The sequence below is a fragment of the Mytilus trossulus genome, chromosome 3 (genome assembly GCF_036588685.1).
Source record: "Mytilus trossulus isolate FHL-02 chromosome 3, PNRI_Mtr1.1.1.hap1, whole genome shotgun sequence".
NCBI classification, from domain to species: Eukaryota; Metazoa; Mollusca; class Bivalvia; order Mytilida; family Mytilidae; genus Mytilus; species Mytilus trossulus.
Window position 1 is genome coordinate 4123688 of NC_086375.1, and position 20546 is coordinate 4144233.

General features: G+C 33.4%; 1 protein-coding gene across 1 annotated transcript in view; it reads right to left on the bottom strand.

The window, feature by feature from the left end:
* LOC134709890 (uncharacterized) overlaps nucleotides 1–20546 on the bottom strand; it is a 214468-nt gene that overhangs the window by 150403 nt on the left and 43519 nt on the right. Inside the window, exon 3 of the mRNA XM_063570018.1 lies at nucleotides 13960–14146. Coding sequence (XP_063426088.1) covers nucleotides 13960–14146 — 187 coding nt within the window. The remainder of the gene's footprint in view (nucleotides 1–13959; nucleotides 14147–20546) is intronic.

Sequence of the window (20546 nt, forward strand, 5' to 3'; positions counted from 1 at the left end):
GAAAATAAGAAGGGTTGTTCGAAGTACACTGGCTAGTGAAGCTTTAGCTTTAGCCTATGGTATAGATTGTGCTACATCACTAGCTACTTTATATAATGAACTGGTTTTCAATAAATGTACTACAGAAGGAGGTATTTCAGTAAGATGTATACTTGACAATAAGGATCTTTATGAAGCTGCTCATTCTAAAGAATCAAAGCGCTGTAAGCACTGTAGGCAGTTAACCAAAAACCGAGGCAAACATAATTATGAAAACTGTGACAATATTGCTACAACATTTTTTTTAAAGATTTAAAAAAACAAACATCAAACATTAATACATAATTGTACATGTATGGTCATTTAATTAATTAATCATTAAGGCAAATAATTCATATGTTATCAAGGTTTTCAATAGCAATGCACATGACCAAAAATGGTCATGAGTCTTTCATGAGTCAGCAGTGGTACAAATTTGCAATGATTGCAGATCTTCTAGTTGATTGTAATTGTTTATATTAGTTCACTGTTAGTAGTTCAAGTTGACTTTAGAGCTTGTAAAAGTATGAATGGACTTGCTTCCAGCTGGAAAGAAAACTGAGTTTGTGTTGTACAGTACAACATTTATGAGACACAAATCAGACAAATGTTTACTACAACAGGGATCAATGGTGAGGTCTGAGTCAGACCGTCTGACTGACCTGTTCATAGTAAATGTAAATGACTCCCACCTTCACCCTAAGTCCATGATGTCTATGTTTGGAATAAAATGACAGGTGTTAGGGTCTAGCAAAGTGATATGTATATGTGTCGCCTATGAGATTGACCTTGTATGTCATTCAATCTTTTTTGAAATGACAAACAGGAATGAATCTATATGGTTTAGACGTTGGTATCTTAATCTTTTACAGGTTCTCAAAACACACACAAGAGGGTGAGGGGTGTCCCTAGAGACTACCCCTATTTTTCATTTGATTTTTTATATTGTCCCATACATGAATATAGATGGTTTATGGGTGGGGATCTCGACGGTCATCAAGTTTTCAAACAGGAGGGGGTTGGGGACCCCAGTGACTTCCGCTATATTTCATTTGATGTTATATTGTCCAATACATGAATATATATGGTTGAGGGGTGAGGATCTCATCTGTTTCTAATTCATCAAACAGGAGTGGGTAGGGTGAACTTAAGAACTCTCCCTATATTTCATTTGATTACATAAATATATATGGTTTAATTTAAAGGTGGGAATCTCGACTGTTTCCAATTTCTCAATCAGGAGGGGTGGGTTGACTGCAGGGACTCCCCCTATACTTCATTCCATTTAGAGTTGGGGATCCCAATTGTTTCCAAGTTCTTAAACACGAGGGGTAGGGTGACCACAGGGACTTCCCCTATATTTCATTTGATTTGTTATGTAATCTTATACATGAGTATATATATATGGTTAAGGGGTGATGATCTCGAAAGTTCTTAAACAGGGTGTACAGTGACCATAGGGACCCCTTATAATTCATTTGATTTGTAATATTTTCCCGTACATAAATATATATTGTTTAAGATTGTGATTCTGAAACAGAAAGGGGTAGAGTGGCCCCAAGAACCTATATTTCTTATGATTTGTTATATTGTCCCGCACATGAATATATATGGTTTAGGGGTGTAGATCTTGACTGTTAACAAGTTCGCAAACAGGAGGGGTGGGTTGACCCACAGGGACTCCCCCTATATTTCATTTGATTAGTTTTATTGTTCCATACATGAATAAATATGGTTTAGGGTTGTGGATCTCGAATGTTTCCAAGTTCTCAAACAGGAGGGTTTAGAGTGACCCTAGGGACCCCCTTATTATTCCTTTGATTTGCAATATTGTCCCATACATGAATATATATGGTTTAAGATTAGGGATCTCAACCGTTTTCAAATTCTCAAACTTAAAGGGGGAAGAGTGCCCCCACGAAGTCCACCTATATTTCATATGATTTGTTATATTGTCCCATACATGAATATATATGGTTAAGGGGTGGAGATCTCGACCGTTTCCAAGTTCTCAAATATGAGGGGTGGGGTGATCCCCCAGGGACTCCCCTTACATATTACATTTGATTTGTTATATTGTCCCTTACATGAAGATATTTGGTTTAGGGGTGGGAATCTCGACCATTATCAAGTTCTAAAAAATGAGGGGGTGGGGTGACCCTAGGGACTTCCCCTATTTTTCATTTGATTAGTTATTTAGTCTCATACATGAATGTATATGGTTGAGGGGTTGGATCTCAACGGTTTCAAAGTTATCAAACAGGAGGAGGAAGATTGGCCCAATGGACTCCACCTATATATCAAATGATTTGCTTACATTCAGGTATCATATAATATAGTTGCACTATTTGTTCCTGTCCCTAGTCAGGAGCCTGTAATTCAGTGGTTGTCGTTTGTTTTTTGTGTTACATATTTGTTTTTTGTTAATTTTTCTATATAAATAGGGCCGTTAATTTTCTCGTTTGAATTGTTTTACATTGTCTTATCGGGGTCTTTTATAGCTGACTATACGGTATGGGCTTTGCTCATTGTTGAAGGGTGTACAATGACCTATTGTTGTTAATGTCTGTTTCATTTTGGTCTCTTGTGGATAGTTGTCTCATTGGCAATCATACCACATCTTTTTTTAAATATAAAAAACTTTCAAGCTATTTTAACTGACCTATTAAAATTGAGAAGAAAATAATACCCCTTGAAATTGCAGTAATATGTTTAACTTGAAAAGCATTTAACATGCATACCCAACATTTATCACTGATAAAGAAAGTTTATACTGTTACCAGGTACATATATATTGTTAGATAAACTGTTCCCAGCTGTCACATTGTAATGGCTTCTCACATTAAAATTGGTGTACAAAATATTTTCTGCTTTTTCTTTCATTTACATATATCTTTTGGTTTTCAATTCTTTCTAACGATGCATAGATGTATTTTATCACCTGTCTGGATTTTTTTAATTAATATCCCAAACCCGGGATTACCCTTATCCGCTTCCGGAATAGGATCCGATATCGCGGCAGCCATTTTTTTTCAATGTTGTTTTTGACAGATAGTGAGTTCCAATTTTACTCGGATCTACACATCATTTGTCCGGGATTTACTGTATAAAGCTAGCGATTTAACAAATTTAACATCGCTGTCATGGATAGCAATGATGAAAATAAGTTTGAGATCGTTTATTAGGAAACTTTGGTAAAAATGTTTGCAAAGTTACTTTTTTATTTTTCTTTCAAGGTCCGTTGGGCATGTCGCCCGTAGCTAGTAACCAAGTAGAAAGTCCGACTGCATAAGTGGAAGGTCGCAGACCTCGAACCACCGCTTATTTGAACCCCTGCGTCCAAACTGAAAAGATACGAAAAATTCGTCTTTTAATTCAAAATTGCCGCCAACAGCGTGATCAGGTGAACTTATATTCATCGACTATTTGGGAAATCTTAACTACTTGTCTTTAGAGATTTTCGGCGATTAAATATTTCATACATTTGTTCTTTGACATCTTAGCCAAAAGCTCAGGGGTGAAATAACTACATAAGGATTCCTAATGTAAAATGATATTTGTTTTTGCTTTAGAAGAAAATTGGCTTTTCAATTTATTTAAATGTTCTTTGGATCGTCCTATTTTCTTCAAAAGCAAAAAAAATAATTTTCGCCTATCTTCTATATTAGCCATAGGAGCTATGTTTCTTGACATACCAGGACATAAATTTTTTTTTTTTTACTAGATACTCTTAAACTCATTTAGCCTAAGTTTGGCTGAAACCGATACAGCAGTTTCAAAGGAGAAGATTTTTAAAAGTAAGTCAACATGATGAACAAATTGTGAAAAAAGTCTTTATAGGGCAATAACTCCTTAAGGAGTCAATTGACAATTTTGGTCAAATTGACTTATTTGTAGATCTTACTTTGCTCAGCATTTTTGCTGTTAACAGTTTATCTGTATCTATAATAATATTCAAGATAATAACCAAAAACTGCAAAATTTAAAATCAACAATTCAGGGGCATTATACCTGAAAAACCAGTAACCCAATTCGGCTGAAAATTTCAGGGGAGGTAGACCTTGACCTAATAAATACTTTAACTTCTTGTCTTATTTGCTCTAAATGCTGGAGTTTTTGAGATATAAGCCAAAAACTGCATTTTACCCTGTGTTCTTTTTTTAGCCATGACAGCCATGTTTTTTGACGAAATAAAAAAAAAAACACAAACTTTATTTTATACACCCTACTGATCATTAAGTTGAAGTTTGGTTGAATTTGGATTAGTAGTTTTAGAGGAGAAGATTTTTTAAAGTTAGCAAATATGATGAACAAATTGTGAAAAATTGTCATTAAAGGACAATAACCCCTTAAGGGGTCGATTGGCAATTTTGGTCATACTAACTTATTTGTAGATCTTACTTTGCTGATCATTTGTGCTGTTTACAGTTTATCTTTATCTATAATAATATTCAAGATAATGACCAAAAACTACAAATTTTCTTAAAATTACCAATTAAGTGGCAGCAACCCAGTGGGTTGTTTGATTTATCTGAAAATTACAGGGTTGATAGATCTTGACCTAACGAACATTTATACCCCATGTCAGATTTGCTCTAAATGCTTTCGTTTTTGAGATATAAGACAAAAAATGTTGTTTGACCCCTATGTTCTATTTTAAGTAACGGCGGCCATTTTTTTTGACGGATCAAAAATCGAACAACAATCTTTGTGCAGGATAATCTAAGGAACAATCATGCCAAGTTTCATCCAAATCCATTCAGTAGTTTCAGAGGAGAAGATGTTTGAAAAATTGTTAATGTCTACAGACGACGACGACGACGGACGCTAAGTGATGAGAAAAGCTCACATTTCCTTTTTGGAAAGGTGAGCTAAAAAGTTCTCAAATGTGCCATGGATTATTATATTTAACACATGATTATCCCACCAAATTGGAAATCATTTGATAACAGAATGTCTATCCATATATATTTGTTTGACAGTCTAGATCTGCAGCAAAGTACGTGTCATTCAGATTTACTTTCATTCTCGTGAACACTGTCATAAATATTTTGTTTCTTCCATAGATGTAATTACTTACTCTCTCTCCAAGTTCCTAAATCTGCCAATCTTTATAATTTTACGGCATAATTTAAGAACCTAAAAACATTTCAGATTAATAATGTTGATGGTATGTTGGTTTTTTTTCAGAGCATGATGCATGCCCTGTCAATTATTATCACCAACTCTTAACTAGGAATCTCTCAGAGTGAAATATTTAAATGACTTGGAACAAACGTCACGTGATGTGACCTAATGTTATTTCGCGCTTAAAGTTCAACTGAAGAGATTGATCTCTAGAATTGTCACTTTAAGCAGATTTTTATCATCAGATAAGTTTATTTACCAGAAATTGGTTTGATAATTTGCTTAAAAAATATCCAAATTATTACGGTATTTGAAATGGCTATCTTTAATTTAACACATCAGAATGTAAACATCAGTATGTTGATGGTTTTCTGAAAATGTCAGAAGAAAAAAGGGGTAGAAATTTGACTGTCCTGTCAGTGTCAGTGATCCATGTCCGCATAAACATTATATTTATGATAAATTAATTGTTTTGAATTCCAGGTTTAACTGATAAAATAGTATAAGATAAAAAGTTTGTCAATTTATAATTCCAATGTAAAAATAATCAAGAATACATCATTCTTTTGTTTGAAAGGTAATCTTTACTTCGCTGTGGGCAGATGTATACGACCGCAGAGGTCCAACCCTGAACAGGTTATGGGTAAAATAAGGACACAATTTTATTCGCTAGGTTTGAATGGTCAATCATGATTTTAAAATTACCACTGCAATAAATCATGGTTAACCATGGTCACCCATGGTTCATTACCACTGCCACAAACCACGGTTGACCAGAATAAAGTCACTTACAAAGTTTTAGCTTTTGATTTATTTTTTATCTCTGAGATGTTATGGAAATGAGAAGCTATCCTTTTATTTCTAAATGTCACTAAGAATTTTGCTAATTAAGATATAATTTAATTTTAATGCTTATATATAAAGCATTGCTCTTTTTTTTAATCTTTTTTTAACTTTGTAACCTCTGGACCTTTTTGTGGGCCAATTTGAAGACAATAATGGCCCAGAAATAAAAATATTTAAATACACAATTAGATTCAGTATATGAAGGAACACCAATAATTTGATTTTTAGAGACCTTTGGACCATAATATAAATCAATTAAAAAAAGCACCCAAAATCCAAATTCTTAATAATCAATTAGATTCAGCATATTAAAGAACATTGAAATAAACCCCATTAAACTTCCTAAAGAAATAATCAATTTATACAAAGTATTACAACATTTTCCTTTTATAGGTATAGAACCTTGTGGTAAATTTTCATAGAGATCCAAACACTTATACTTAAGTTATTGTCTGTAAATCAAAATGTCTGCAGAGAAAGCAGTAAGGATTCTACTTCAACAAAATTATCTCCCCATTACGCCAGTTCAGTTTCACAATCGTAGAAACGGAATCCATTGTACGGATGACGCGCTACCCATTTTAATCATGGAAACTGATAAATTTATCCATATTGCACCATTACGATCCTTATATGTCAGTTGTATTTTTAAAGACAAATGTATCAACTAGTTAATGTCCATCAGTTAATAATCTTGTCTGCATTGGTTCAACTTAAAACTATTGTCTGATCGGTTGTCAGGTGGAATTTTCGAAAATTCATAAACAGTTAAAAAATAAAATTCTAATTAAATATTTAGTGGAATGGCAGACTAGATTTTTTTAGTGTATGAAAACTATAAACTCTAGTTACCACAAACAAAAAATCAGAATTTTTCGATTAGAACATTTTCATCATCCAACTTGACCCATATATTTCATCTTTTAGTACTGTGAATTTTTTTGTGTTATAAAGTCAACATGTAGCTTTAATATATAACTAGAGGCTCTAAAAAGCCTGTGTCGCTCACCTTGGTCTATGTGAATATTAAACAAAGGAACCAGATGGATTCATGACAAAATTGGGTTTTGGTGATGGTGATGTTTGTACATCTTACTTTACTGAACATTCTTGCTGCTTACAATTATCACTATCTATAATGAACTTGGCTCAGTAGTTTCTGTGGAAAATGTTACCGGTAGTAAAAAATTAAAAATTTTATGAAAATTGTTTGAAATTGACATTAAAGGACAATAACTCCTATGGGGGGCAATTGACCATTTTGGTCATATTGACTTATTTGTAAATCTTACTTTGCTGAACATTATTGCTGTTTACAGTTTATCTCTATCTATAATAGTATTCAAGATAATAACCAAAAACAGCAAAATTTCCTTAAAATTACCAATTCAGGGACAGCAACCCAACAAAGGGTTCTCTGATTCATCTGAAAATTTCAGGGCAGATAGATCTTGACCTGATAATTTTTTTTTATCCATGTTAGATTTGCTCTAAATGCTTTGGTTTTTGAGTTATAAGCCAAAAACAGCATTTCACCCCTATGTTCTATTTTTAGCCATGGCGGCCATCTTGGTTGGTCTGGCGGGTCACGCCACACATTTTTAAAACTAAATACCCCAGATATGATCGTGGCTAAGTTTGGATTAATTTGGCCCAGCAGTTTCAGAGGAGATTTTTGTAAAAGATATATAAAATTTACGAAAAATGCTTAAAAATTGACTTTAAAGGGCAATAACTCCTAAAGGGGTCAACTGACCATTTTGGTCATGTTGACTTATTTGTAAATCTTACTTTGCTGAACATTATTGCTGTTTACAGTTTATCCCTATCTATAATAGTATTCAAGATAATAACCAAAAACAGCAAAATTTCCTTAAAATTACCAATTCAAGGGCAGCAACCCAACAACAGGTTCTCTGATTCATCTGCAAATTTCAGGGCAGATAGATCTTGACCTGATAAACAATTTTACCTCTTGTCAGATTTTCTCTAAATGCTTTGGTTTTTGAGTTATAAGCCAAAAACTGGGTTTTACCCCTATGTTTTATTTTTAGCCATGGCAGCAATCTTGGTTGGTTTGGCGAGTCACGCCACACATTTTTTAAACAAGATACCCCAAAGATGATTGTGGCCAAGTTTGGATTAATTTGGTCCAGCAGTTTCAGAGGAGAAGATTTTTGTAAAAGATACATAAAATTTACGAAAAATGATTAAAAATTGACTTTACAGGGCAATAACTCCTAAAGGGGTCGACTAATCATTTTGGTCATGTTGACTTATTTGTAAATCTTACTTTGCTGAACATTATTGCTGTCAACAGTTTATCTCTATCTTTAATAATATTCAAGATAATAACCAACCAGATGATCCGCAGGGCGTAGCTTTATACGACCGCAGAGGTTGAACCCTGAACGGTTGGGGCAAGTATGGACACAACATTCAAGCTGGATTCAGCTCTAAATTTGGATTGTGATTAAATAGTTGACACAGCATAGGTTTCTGACACAGAATGAATGTGTTCTAATGAAATTAAAATTTTTGTTTTCTCTTAGAGCAATTCACTATGCTGTTGAATATTATTCCTCTCAAAAAAAGGTTTGAAGAAATTTTCTTTTTATTTATGAAATTTCAAATGAGAAAATTGAACCCAATTTTTTTAATCACATCCCCCATTCCCTTATTCCAAAACTAATCTCAATTAAAATTTCTAATGGAGTTTGCAACAATTACTACTCATTTAAATACATCATAAAATATTAAGATGTAAAAAAAACTGCTTGTTATCACTGAATGGTAAAGATTATTTTAATTTATCAGTTGGTAGTAAAAAGTGAATATACATTGTATATTGTATATATAACAAAGATTTAAGTTGATTCTGGACAAAGAAAGATAACTCCAAATAAAAAAAAATCTTACAATTAGATATTTCTTGCTTTCTATTCTGGACAAAGAAAGATAACTCCAAATAAAAAAAATTCTTACAATTAAATATTTCTTGCTTACTTTTCTGGACAAAGAAAGATAACTCTAATTAAAAACAAAATTGTATTTCACAATATTTTGCAATAAGATATTTCTTGCCATTGTGCAATACTGTGCAATTGAAAAGACTTGCTATTGCACAAAACTTAATATAATAATTTGAGATCCATATTTGGACCAACTTGAAAACTGGGCCCATAATCAAAAATCTAAGTACATGTTTGGATTCAGCATATCAAAGAACCCCAAGATTTCAATTTTTGTTAAAATCAAACTAAGTTTAATTTTGGACCCTTTGGACTTTAATGTAGACCAATTTGAAAACAAGACCAAAAATGAGGAATCTACATACACAGTTAGATTTGGCATATCAAAGAACCCCATTTATTCAATTTTTGATGAAATCAAACAAAGTTTAATTTTGGACCCCGATTTGGACCAACTTGAAAACTGGGCCAATAATCAAGAATCTAAGTACATTTTTAGATTCAGCATATCAAAGAACCCAACCGATTAATTTTTTGTCAAAATCAAACTAAGTTTAATTTTGGACCCTTTGGACCTTAATGTAGACCAATTTGAAAACGGGACCAAAAGTTAAAAATCTACATACACAGTTAGATTCGGCATATCAAAGAACCCCAATTATTCAATTTTGATGAAATCAAACAAAGTTTAATTTTGGACCCGTTGGCCCCCTTATTCCTAAACTGTTGGGACCAAAACTCCCAAAATCATTACCAACCTTCCTTTTATGGTCATAAACCTTGTGTTTAAATTTCATAGATTTCTATTTACTTATACTAAAGTTATGGTGCGAAAAACCAAGAAAAATGCTTATTTGGGTCCCTTTTTGGCCCCTAATTCCTAAACTGTTTGGACCTAAACTCCCAAAATCAATACCAACCTTCCTTTTGTGGTCATAAACATTGTGTTTAAATTTCATAATTTTCTAATTACTTAAACTAAAGTTATTGTGCGAAAACCAAGAATAATGCTTATTTGGGCCCTTTTTTGGCCCCTAATTCCTACACTGTTGAAACCAAAACTCCCAAAATCAATCCCAACCTTTCTTTTGTGGTCATAAACCTTGTGTCAAAATTTCATAGATTTCTATTAACTTGAACTAAAGTTATAGTGCGAAAACCAAGAAAATGCTTATTTGGGCCCTTTTTGGCCCCTAATTCCTAAAATGTTGGGACCAAAACTCCCAAAATCAATACCAACCTTCCTTTTGTGGTCATAAAACTTGTAATAAAATTTTATAGATTTATATTCACTTTTACTAAAGTTAGAGTGCGAAAACTAAAAGTATTCGGACGACGACGACGACGACGAGGACGACGAGGACGACGACGACGACGACGACGACGACGACGACGACGACGCCAACGTGATAGCAATATACGACGAAATTTTTTTCAAAATTTGCGGTCGTATAAAAACAGCAAAATTTTCCTAAAATTACCAATTCAGGGGCAGCAACCCAACAACGGGGTTGTCCGATTCTACTGAAAATTTTAGGGCAGATAGATCTTGACCTGATAAACAATTAAAACCGTGTCAGATTTGCTCTAAATGCTTTGGTTTTTGAGTTATAAGCCAAAAACTGCATTTTACCCCTATGTTCTATTTTAAGCCATGGCGGCCATCTTGGTTGGTTTGGTAGGTCACGCCACACATTTTTTAAACTTGATACCCCAATGATGATTGTGGCCAAGTTTGGTTTAATTTGGCCCAGTTGTTTCAGAGGAGAAGATTTTTGTAAAAGTTAACGACGACGGACGACGACGACGACGACAGAGGCCGGATGCCAAGTGATAAGAAAAGCTCACTTGGTTAAAAATGATAGAATCTGAAGAGATAAAATATTCTTACTTTGTACGATATCAAGACAAAATACTCAACTCAAACACGCCCTAACATAAAAGGGTGCACTCGATTTTCTCTTTTCGATACAATTGTTACCCATTTTTTGGAATTTTTTCTTCAGCAACATAATGGAAGGGCAGACACGAAAATTACTGAACTAATAGATTGATATGTTTTTTGTACGTGGTAATTTTTTTCAAAAAAATCGGAGGTTATGTATTTTTTCATCCAACTGGAAAGATACCCATGTCGTCGACTTGATATCTAATTGTTCTGCTTAATTATGTACTACTAGACTTTCCATCAAACATGATGGATTTTTGTGATGGAACAAATGCCATCAAATTCCATCATGTTGATGGAGTATTGGAACACCTTTCCATCAATGATGGAAAATGGTTGATGGAAATTTTTTGATGGAATTTGTGTTCATAATGGTGGAAAATTGACGGCATAATTTCCATCTGATGGATAATTGATGGTATTTTTGCCATCTGATGGATAATTGATGGAATATTTTCCATTACTTGTAAAGTGCATGGAAACTTGATGGAGAATTGACCATCAGATTGAATTTGAAAATCTTTCCATATATATATGGCATTTTCTGTGATGTCATAAAACAATATTTGTTCTCTGTTGTCTATATGTAGTCCAGTTACATGTGTGTATCTTTTTGTTCAGTGTCCCATTGGAATCTCTGTCCTTAAAGTTGAATTAGTTGATGGCAAATTCTGCAAAATAAAAGTAAAAGAATCTAGCATATTATAAACATGATAAATTAGAATAAGTTAACATTGTAAAGACATAAAGTAAGGTTATTAGTTACTTGTCATCTGTGGATATATTAAATGTATAATTGTCAGTCATACCACAGATCTCTAATTTTATAGCAAAATTATTTCATTGGAATTAAGTACTAAATAATTTTATAAAACAAATATTGTTTTAAAATGATACAAAATATGATTCCTGTCGTACACAATTTTATATGTTAAGCACATTTTTTGTGTCATTTGGTCTCTTGTTGATAGTTGTCTCAATGGCAATTATACCATGTATACCACATCTTCTTGATAAATAAATTTTTGTAAATCTTTGGTCTAGTTTTTTCTCTTGACTCTGAAAAGCTAATAAAACATTTTAAATGTCACTTAACTTTGATTTAAAATAGCATGCACATATATTCAAAATGGTGGAAATTCTAATACACTGTACTTACCAAAAGATTTAATCCAGAACATGTGTTCACACTAATCTTCCTTAATCCAAGAAACAATGTCATCAGAAGAATACATCTGCACTTTTCAATCCCAGTCAATTAATAAGAATATTTTGATCTAAATCCATTGTAAAATTCATAATTTGTTAATGACAGAAGACATCTTTGCTTCTTGTCTGCATGTTCATAAAAGTTCAAATTTGAATTTGTTGATTTATTGAGGTTATGTAGGGTCTTGTGACAATTTGATTCCTTTGAAATGTGCCCCTTATATATACTGTTTAATTATCTAAATCTTGCATAATTGCTATAAATTATATAAAAAATATTTATTTATTGTTTATAGTTTATCTTTATGTTATAAGTTAGAGATATTGCAGAAAAATGCATAAAAACATGTGCTATTCTCATTGGACCTCAAACTCTGTGTTCATTAATGATGTCACATCCTTTACACAAAGGTTAAAGAAAAACAAATTGGCAACTGACACCTGTGATGGAAAAATTTCAAAGTTTTTTTCCATCAACAAAAATGACAGAGTCTAAATTCCATCCCTCTTTCCATAAAAAAAAAGTGTTTAAGTCCAATTTCCATCAAACTTTTTTCATTTCCATCCTATTTAACATCAGATGGAATAAGTGCCATCATATTTTCCATCAGGGGGTAAAAATTCCATCCAATTTTCCATCAAATGGTAAAAATGCCATCCAATTTTCCATCAGGGGTTATAGATGCCATCAAATTTTCCATCAAAAGAAGGCTGATGGAAAAAATATTCCTAATTTCCATCATCCTTTCATGATTTTTTTTGGTTTGGGATGGAATTCCATCAAGTACCATCAAATTTCCATCAATTGTCCATCAAGTGCTGATGGAAAATGAAGAAATTGATAGAAGATCTAGGGAAGGTAGATAAATTGGAAACTTAAATGCAAATGGTGTTTTTAAATTTAACACTCCGTAATTTAGAAGAAAATTGCAATTTTGTTTGTTTCTATTAACTTTTTAAAAGCAGTAGGTCCGGTAAGAGCCCTTTTTGGCCTCAAAATATAGCAGTTTTACAAAATTGTTAAAATGTTAACTTTTAGTTATTTATTGAACAGTAGAGTGCTTCTGCTTCATAAATATGGGCTATTTTTGACTATACAATGAACATATTTCGGGTACTGGTACCTTAAAGTCATGCTAAATTACTGAATTCTACAAAATTCTAGCATTTTAGTTAAATTTTAGACGGTTTTCGTGTAAAACAAAAGTGGCCGCATTCGTGTTCATCCTTAATATTGAAATGGAAGTTGTATTTTATGATAATACATAACATATATAAAGGTTGAGGATGAACACGGATGCGGCCACTTTCATTTTTGACAAAAACCATCCGAAAAGTGACATTTTTCGGCATATTTTGATGATTTTTCATATTTGAGCTTGAATCAGATCGTCTTTAATGACTAAATCAGTTCAAATCTTTCACATAAACTAATTGATTCAAATGAAATAGACACTTAAGTGTTTGAAAAGATGTCAAAATCTTTTGTTAGATGAACCTGAAATTTGAGGCCAAAATCGGTCCTTATCGAACCTACTCCTTTGTCACTATAGTAAACAATACAGTAAACATTTATCGCCTTCTCTAACAAAGAGCGTCGATTGGTTTGTTCTATTCCAACCTGGTTTCCGACTGATAGGTGCTGATATAGCCATGGTATAAGAACACACAAACATTTGCGGTCGAATAAAAAGTCAATATGGTCAAAGCCATACAAAATTTATCAAATCAAATTAACCACATGATATTAATTTGTCGATAAGTTATTATTAATAAAGTGATGGTAAATCACATTTCAATACATCAACTACAATCTGACTTCTTAATAAATTAACATACCCCTCAACGTTTTTTCTACTTCAGCATGAGATTTTTTAAAACTTTCAAATGATTCTTTTAGTTCCCAGTTTTCATTATTGGAATGTTTAATGTCTATCATTATTTCTTGGTTGATTTGATCAAAAGGTTTGGTTTTCAGAAGATCACACTCCTGTTTCATCTGTTGCCCACCTAATCTATCAACAGCCTGCAAATATAGAATTATATATCTCTCACTTTTAAAGTATACACTTTTTGCCATGCTTGATAACTTACATAAAACTTACAAGTTCAAATTTAGTCTGCCCTACTCTTGGCATCAAAAAGAACTAACAATCCATAGCAATCCAGGCATCCATCTTACATTTCACAAAATTGTTATCTATATAGACATCCATCCCCATATAAGTAGATTGACTTTGCGGTATCACAATAACAATGTACATGTTTATGTCTAAAACAGTTTAACCAAATTGCAGTTTTATTCCTCTGCCATAATCTGATCAACTGGTAAAAGATTTTTAACAGATTGCTCCTGTGACAGGTTGTTAAAGTGAAATGATTGCAGTGAAATAAAAAGTTATACTTACCATTCAGCTCCAGTTAGTTGATGTCATCGGTAACTCCATAGGGGGTCAATTGACCATTTCAGTAACGTTGACTTATTTGTAAATCTTACTTTGCTGAACAGGAGCAGCAACCAAACAACGGGTTGTCCGATTCATCCCAAAATTTCAGAGCAGATAAATCTAGACCTGATAAACACCTTTACTCAAGATTTGCTCTAAATGCTTTGGTTTTTATGTTTTAAGCCAAAAACTGCATTTTACCCCTATGTTCAATTTTAGCGATGGCGGCCATTTTGGTTGGTTGCCGGGTCACCGCACACATTTTTGAAACTACATACCCCAAAGATGGTTGTGGCCAAGTTTGGATTGATTTGGCCAAGCAGTTTTAGAGGAGAAGATTTTTGACTATAAAGGGCAATAACTCCTACACGGGTCAACTGACCATTGTGGTCATTTGGCTTATTTGTAAATCTTATTTTGCTGAACATTATTGCTGTGTACAGTTTATCTCTATCTATAATAATATTCAAGATAATAACCAAAAACAGCAAAATTTCGTTATAATTACTTATTCTGGGGCGGCATCCCAAAACTGGGTTGTCAGATTCATCAGAAAATTTTAGGGCAGGTAGATCGTGACCATTATTACTGTGTACAGTTTATCTCTATCTATAATAATATTCAAGATAATAACCAAAAAACAGCAAAATTTCGTTAAAATTACTAATTCTGGGGCGGCATCCCAAAACTGAGTTGTCAGATTCATCAGAAAATTTCAGGGCAGGTAGATCTTGACCTGATAAACAATTTGACCCTTGTCAGATTTACTATAAATGCTTTGATTTTGAGTTATAAGCCAAAAACTGCATTTTACCCCAGATTCTATTTTTAGCCATGGCAGCCATAATATTGATTGGATGGCCGGGTCACCGCACACATTTTTGAAACTACATACCCCAAAGATGGTTGTGGCCAAGTTTGGATTGATTTGGCCAAGCAGTTTTAGAGGAGAAGATTTTTGTAAAAGAATTACTAAGATTTACGAAAAAATGGTTAAAAATTGACTATATATAAAGGGCAATAACTCCTAAACGGGTCAACTGACCATTGTGGTCATTTGACTTATTTGTATCTCTTATTTTGCTGAACATTATTGCTGTTTACAGTTTATCTCTATCTATAATATTATTCAAGATAATAACCAAAAACAGCAAAATTTCGTTAAAATTACTAATTCTGGGGCGGCATCCCAAAACTGGGTTGTCAGATTCATCAGAAAATTTCAGGGCAGGTAGATCTTGACCATTATTGCTGTGTACAGTTTATCTCTATCTATAATAATATTCAAGATAATAACCAAAAACAGCAAAATTTCGTTAAAATTACTAATTCTGGGGCGGCATCCCAAAACTGAGTTGTCAGATTCATCAGAAAATTTCAGGGCAGGTAGATCTTGACCTGTTAAACAATTTGACCCCTGTCAGATTTACTATAAATGCTTTGGTTTTTGAGTTATAAGCCAAAAACTGCATTTTACCCCATATTCTATTTTTAGCCATGGCAGCCATAATATTGATTGGATGGCCGGGTCACCGCACACATTTTTGAAACTACATACCCCAAAGATGGTTGTGGCCAAGTTTGGATTGATTTGGCCAAGTAGTTTCAGAAGAGAAGATTTTTGTAAAAGATAACTAAGATTTACCCCTTTGGGCCAGGTGTTTTTTAAGTCAATGATGTATAGCTTTCTTTTTTTAAGAGGAAGTTATTATTGTGTAGTTCTTATTGATTCAAACTAGAGGCTCTAAAGAGCCTGTGTCGCTCTCCTTGGTCTATGTGAATATTAAACAAAGGACGCAGAAGGATTCATGACAAAATTGTGTTTAGGTGATGGTGATGTGTTTGTACATCTTACTTTACTGATCATTCTTGCTGCTTAAAATTATCTCTATCTATAATGAAATTGGCCCAATAGTTTCAGTGAAAAAATTTACAAATTTTATGAAAATTGTTAAAAATTGACTATAAAGGACAATAACTCCATAGGAGGTCAATTGACCATTTCAGTCACGTTGACTTATTTGTAAATCTTACTTTGCTGAACATTATTGCTGTTTACAGTTTATCTCTATCTATAATTATATTCAAGATAATAACAAACAAGAGGCTCTCAAGAGCCTGAATCGCTCACCCTAATTTTTTTGGTTAAATCTCTCATCAATGATTATTTTGGCTTTTCAATTTATTTAAATGTTCTTTGAAACGTCCTATTTTCTTCAAAAGCAAATAAAAATCATTTTCTCCTATGTTCTATTTTAGCCATAGGAGCTATGTTTCTTGACATACAAGGAAATGAAACATAAAATTTATACTAGATACTCTGAAACTCATTTCGCCTAAGTTTGGCTGAAATTGATACAGCAGTTTCAAGGAGAAGTTTTTTAAAGTAAGTCAACATGATGAACAAATTGTGAAAAAAGTCTTTAAAGGGCAATAACTCCGTAAGGGGTCAATTGACAATTTTGGTTAAATTGACTTATTTGTAGATCTTACTTTGCTTAGCATTTTTGCTATTAACAGTTTTATATCTGTATCTATAATAATATTCAAGATAAAAACTGCAAAATTTCTTTAAAACATCAATTCAGGGGCATTATACCTGAAAAACCAGTTACCCAATTCGGCTGAAAATTTCAGGACAGGTAGACTTTGACCTAATAAATACTTTAACTTCTTGTCTTATTTGCTCTAAATGCTGGAGTTTTTGAGATATAAGTCAAAAACTGCATTTTACCCTGTGTTCTATTTTTAGCCATAATGGCCATGTTTTTTGACGAAATAAAAAATAAAGCACAAACTTTATTTTATACACCGTACTGATCATTCAGTTGAAGTTTGGTTGAATTTGGATGAGTAGCTTTAGAGGAGAAGATTTTTTAAAGTAAGCAAATATGATGAACAAATTGTGAAAAATTGTCATTAAAGGACAATAACCCCTTAAGGGGTCAAGTGACAATTTTGGTCAAATTAACTTATTTGTAGATCTTACTTTGCTGATCATTTTTGCTGTTTACAGTTTATCTTTATCTATAACTATATTCAAGATAATGACCAAAAACTTCAAAATTTCCTTAAAATTACCATTTAAGTGGAAGCAACCCAACAATGGTTTGTTTGATTCATCTGAAAATTACAGGGCTGATAGATCTTGACCTAATGAAAATTTTTACCCCATGTCAGATTTGCTCTAAATGCTTTCGTTTTCGAGATATAAGCCAAAAACTGCATTTGACCCCTATGTTCTATTTTAAGTAACGGCGGCCATGTTTTTGACGGATCAAAAATTGAAGCACACACTTTGTGCAAGATAATCTAAGGAACAGTCATGCTAAGTTTCATTCAAATCCATTCAGTAGCTTCAGAGGAGAAGATGTTTGAAAAATTGTTAACGACGACAGACGACGACGCACGCCAAGTGATGAGAAAAGGTCACATGGCCTTTTAGGCCAGGTGAGCTTAAAACAGCAAAATTTCCTTAAAATTACCGATTCAGGGGCAGCAACCCAAAAACGGGTTGTCCAATTCATCTGAAAATTTCAGGGCAGATAGATGTTGACCTGATGAACAAATTTATCCACTGTCAGATTTGCTCCTAAATGCTTTGGTTTTTGAGTTATAAGCCAAAAACTGTATTTTACCCCTATGTTCTATTTTTAGCCATGGCGGCCATCTTGGTTGGTTGACAGGGCCATCGGACATTTTTAAACAAGATAGTTTGGTTCAATTTGGCCTAGTAGTTTCAGTGGAGAAGATTTGTGTTAAAGCTAACGACGCCGGATGACGCCAGACGCCGGACGCCGGACGCCAAGTGATGGGAAAAGCTCACTTGGCCCTTTGGGCCAGGTGAGCTAAAAAGGAGAAAACCATTCATTTGAATATTTAACAGAATTATTTCTTTGGTTTTAATTATATTAGTTCAGTACAGTTCTACTCTTATATGGGTTTGACTGTCCCTTTGGTATCTTTCGTCCCTCTTTTATATCAGTACTTATGTTTGTTGTGAACCGATTTCCTGGAGTATTGCTCATCCTGGATAATAATTTGACACCCCTAAGTTATATATTTGTACAGTATGACTCTAAAATATTATGATAGTCACGCTAAACTGTGATGGTCTACACTAAAGTATGATGCCTATAACATACCAGAACGCTAAAGTAGTACAATTTCAGAGTGTTTCATATACTTAACTTACACGTTATTGTCTGGAAACTACAAAAATGCTTATTTGCGCCTCTTTTGGATCCTTATTGATAATCTGTTGGTACCATAACCCACAAAATCAATCCCAACCCTACTTTAGAGGTATTAGTATTTTGAAGATGGTCCGCAATAGTATAGACATAGAAACATAGTTGGATTATGACGTTTACCCTTACAGTCGTTTATATTAACCAACCAGATGCTCGGCAGGGTGCAGCTTTTGACGACCCGAGAGGTCGAACCCTGTACAGTTGGGGCAAGTATGGACACAAGATCCAAGCTGGATTTAGCTCTGAATTTGGATTGTGATTAAAAAATTGACAGAGCATGGGTTTCTGACACGGAATGAATATGGTCTTATGGTCTTAAACTAGTAATTTTGGGGCCCTTTATAGCTTGTTGTTCGGTGTGAGCCAAGGCTCTGTGTTGAAGGCCGTACTTTAACCTATAATGGTTTACTTTTTAAATTGCTACTTGGATGGAGAGTTGTCTCATTGGCACTCACACCACATCTTCCTATATCTATTATGGTCCATCTGATGAGTAAAGCCTTTTTCAACTGATTTTTATAGTTTGTTCTTATGTAGTACTGTTATACCACTGTCCCAGGATAGGGAGATAGTTGGGATCCTGCTAACATGTTTAACCCCGCCATATTATTTATGTATGTGCCTGTCCCAAGTCAGGAGCCTGTAAATTTAGTCGTTGTCGTTTGTTTATGTGTTACATATTTGTTTTTCGTTCATTTTTTTACATAAATTAGGCTGTTAGTTTTCTCGTTTTTATTGTTTTACATTGTCTTATCGGGGCCTTTTATAGCTGACTATGCGGTATGGTCTTTGCTCATTGTTGAAGGCCGTACAGTGCCCTATAGTTATTAATGTCTGTGTCATTTTGATCTTTTGTGGATAGTTGTCTCATTGGCAATCATACCACATCTTCTTTTTTATATTAAAAAAAAAATGTTTGCTTTTACAATGTCAGAGAGATCCATACAGTTATACACAAGTTATTGTCTGGAAATATTTGATTAACTACTCTTAAACCAATATATCCATGACTTGATTTCAAACCTAAACAAGCTTTGCCTGCTGAAACCAATGTGTTTATTTTTTCAGGTGCTGAAAGAAGGACTTGTGTCCTGCAGTTGACCAAATTCCTATATAGATACAAAATAGTATATACATAGGTTACCTGTATCCTGCTTCTATTGGAATGAATAGATACATTATAATCTGTGTTTATGTTGCAGTCTACTTAGGGGTCCCATTAAATTAATGTTGATTTTATTGAAAATTAATGTCTGTAAAATAAAGATATTTGTAACTTACAGTGACGACTGTAAGGAGGGTGTTCACATTATTGATAGACTGTGTTAAAAACAAGTCACACTAAGTATCCAAATATTTAATACGCCCAAATTGTGAAAAAAAAACCATATGACAGGACATACAGTATTTTGAGACACCTAAAATATTTTTTAGCAATAAGTACATGGTTGGTCTTCTAAATTTAGAAACAATCACTTTTAAAGCCTATTGGTAAATTATAACTAAACCTATTTCATATGTTATACCTTAGCATATGTATATACCATGTATACTAGCTATTGCAAAAAGACTATTTTTTTTAAATCCATGTACTTTAACGTTTAAATCCCCCAAACCTATACTATTGGTCCATTGCATTTTAGCATGATACACTATGGTGCATTAGCCAACAAAATATCACCACACTTTAGCGTGAGACAGCATCACACTTTAGCATGACCATTAC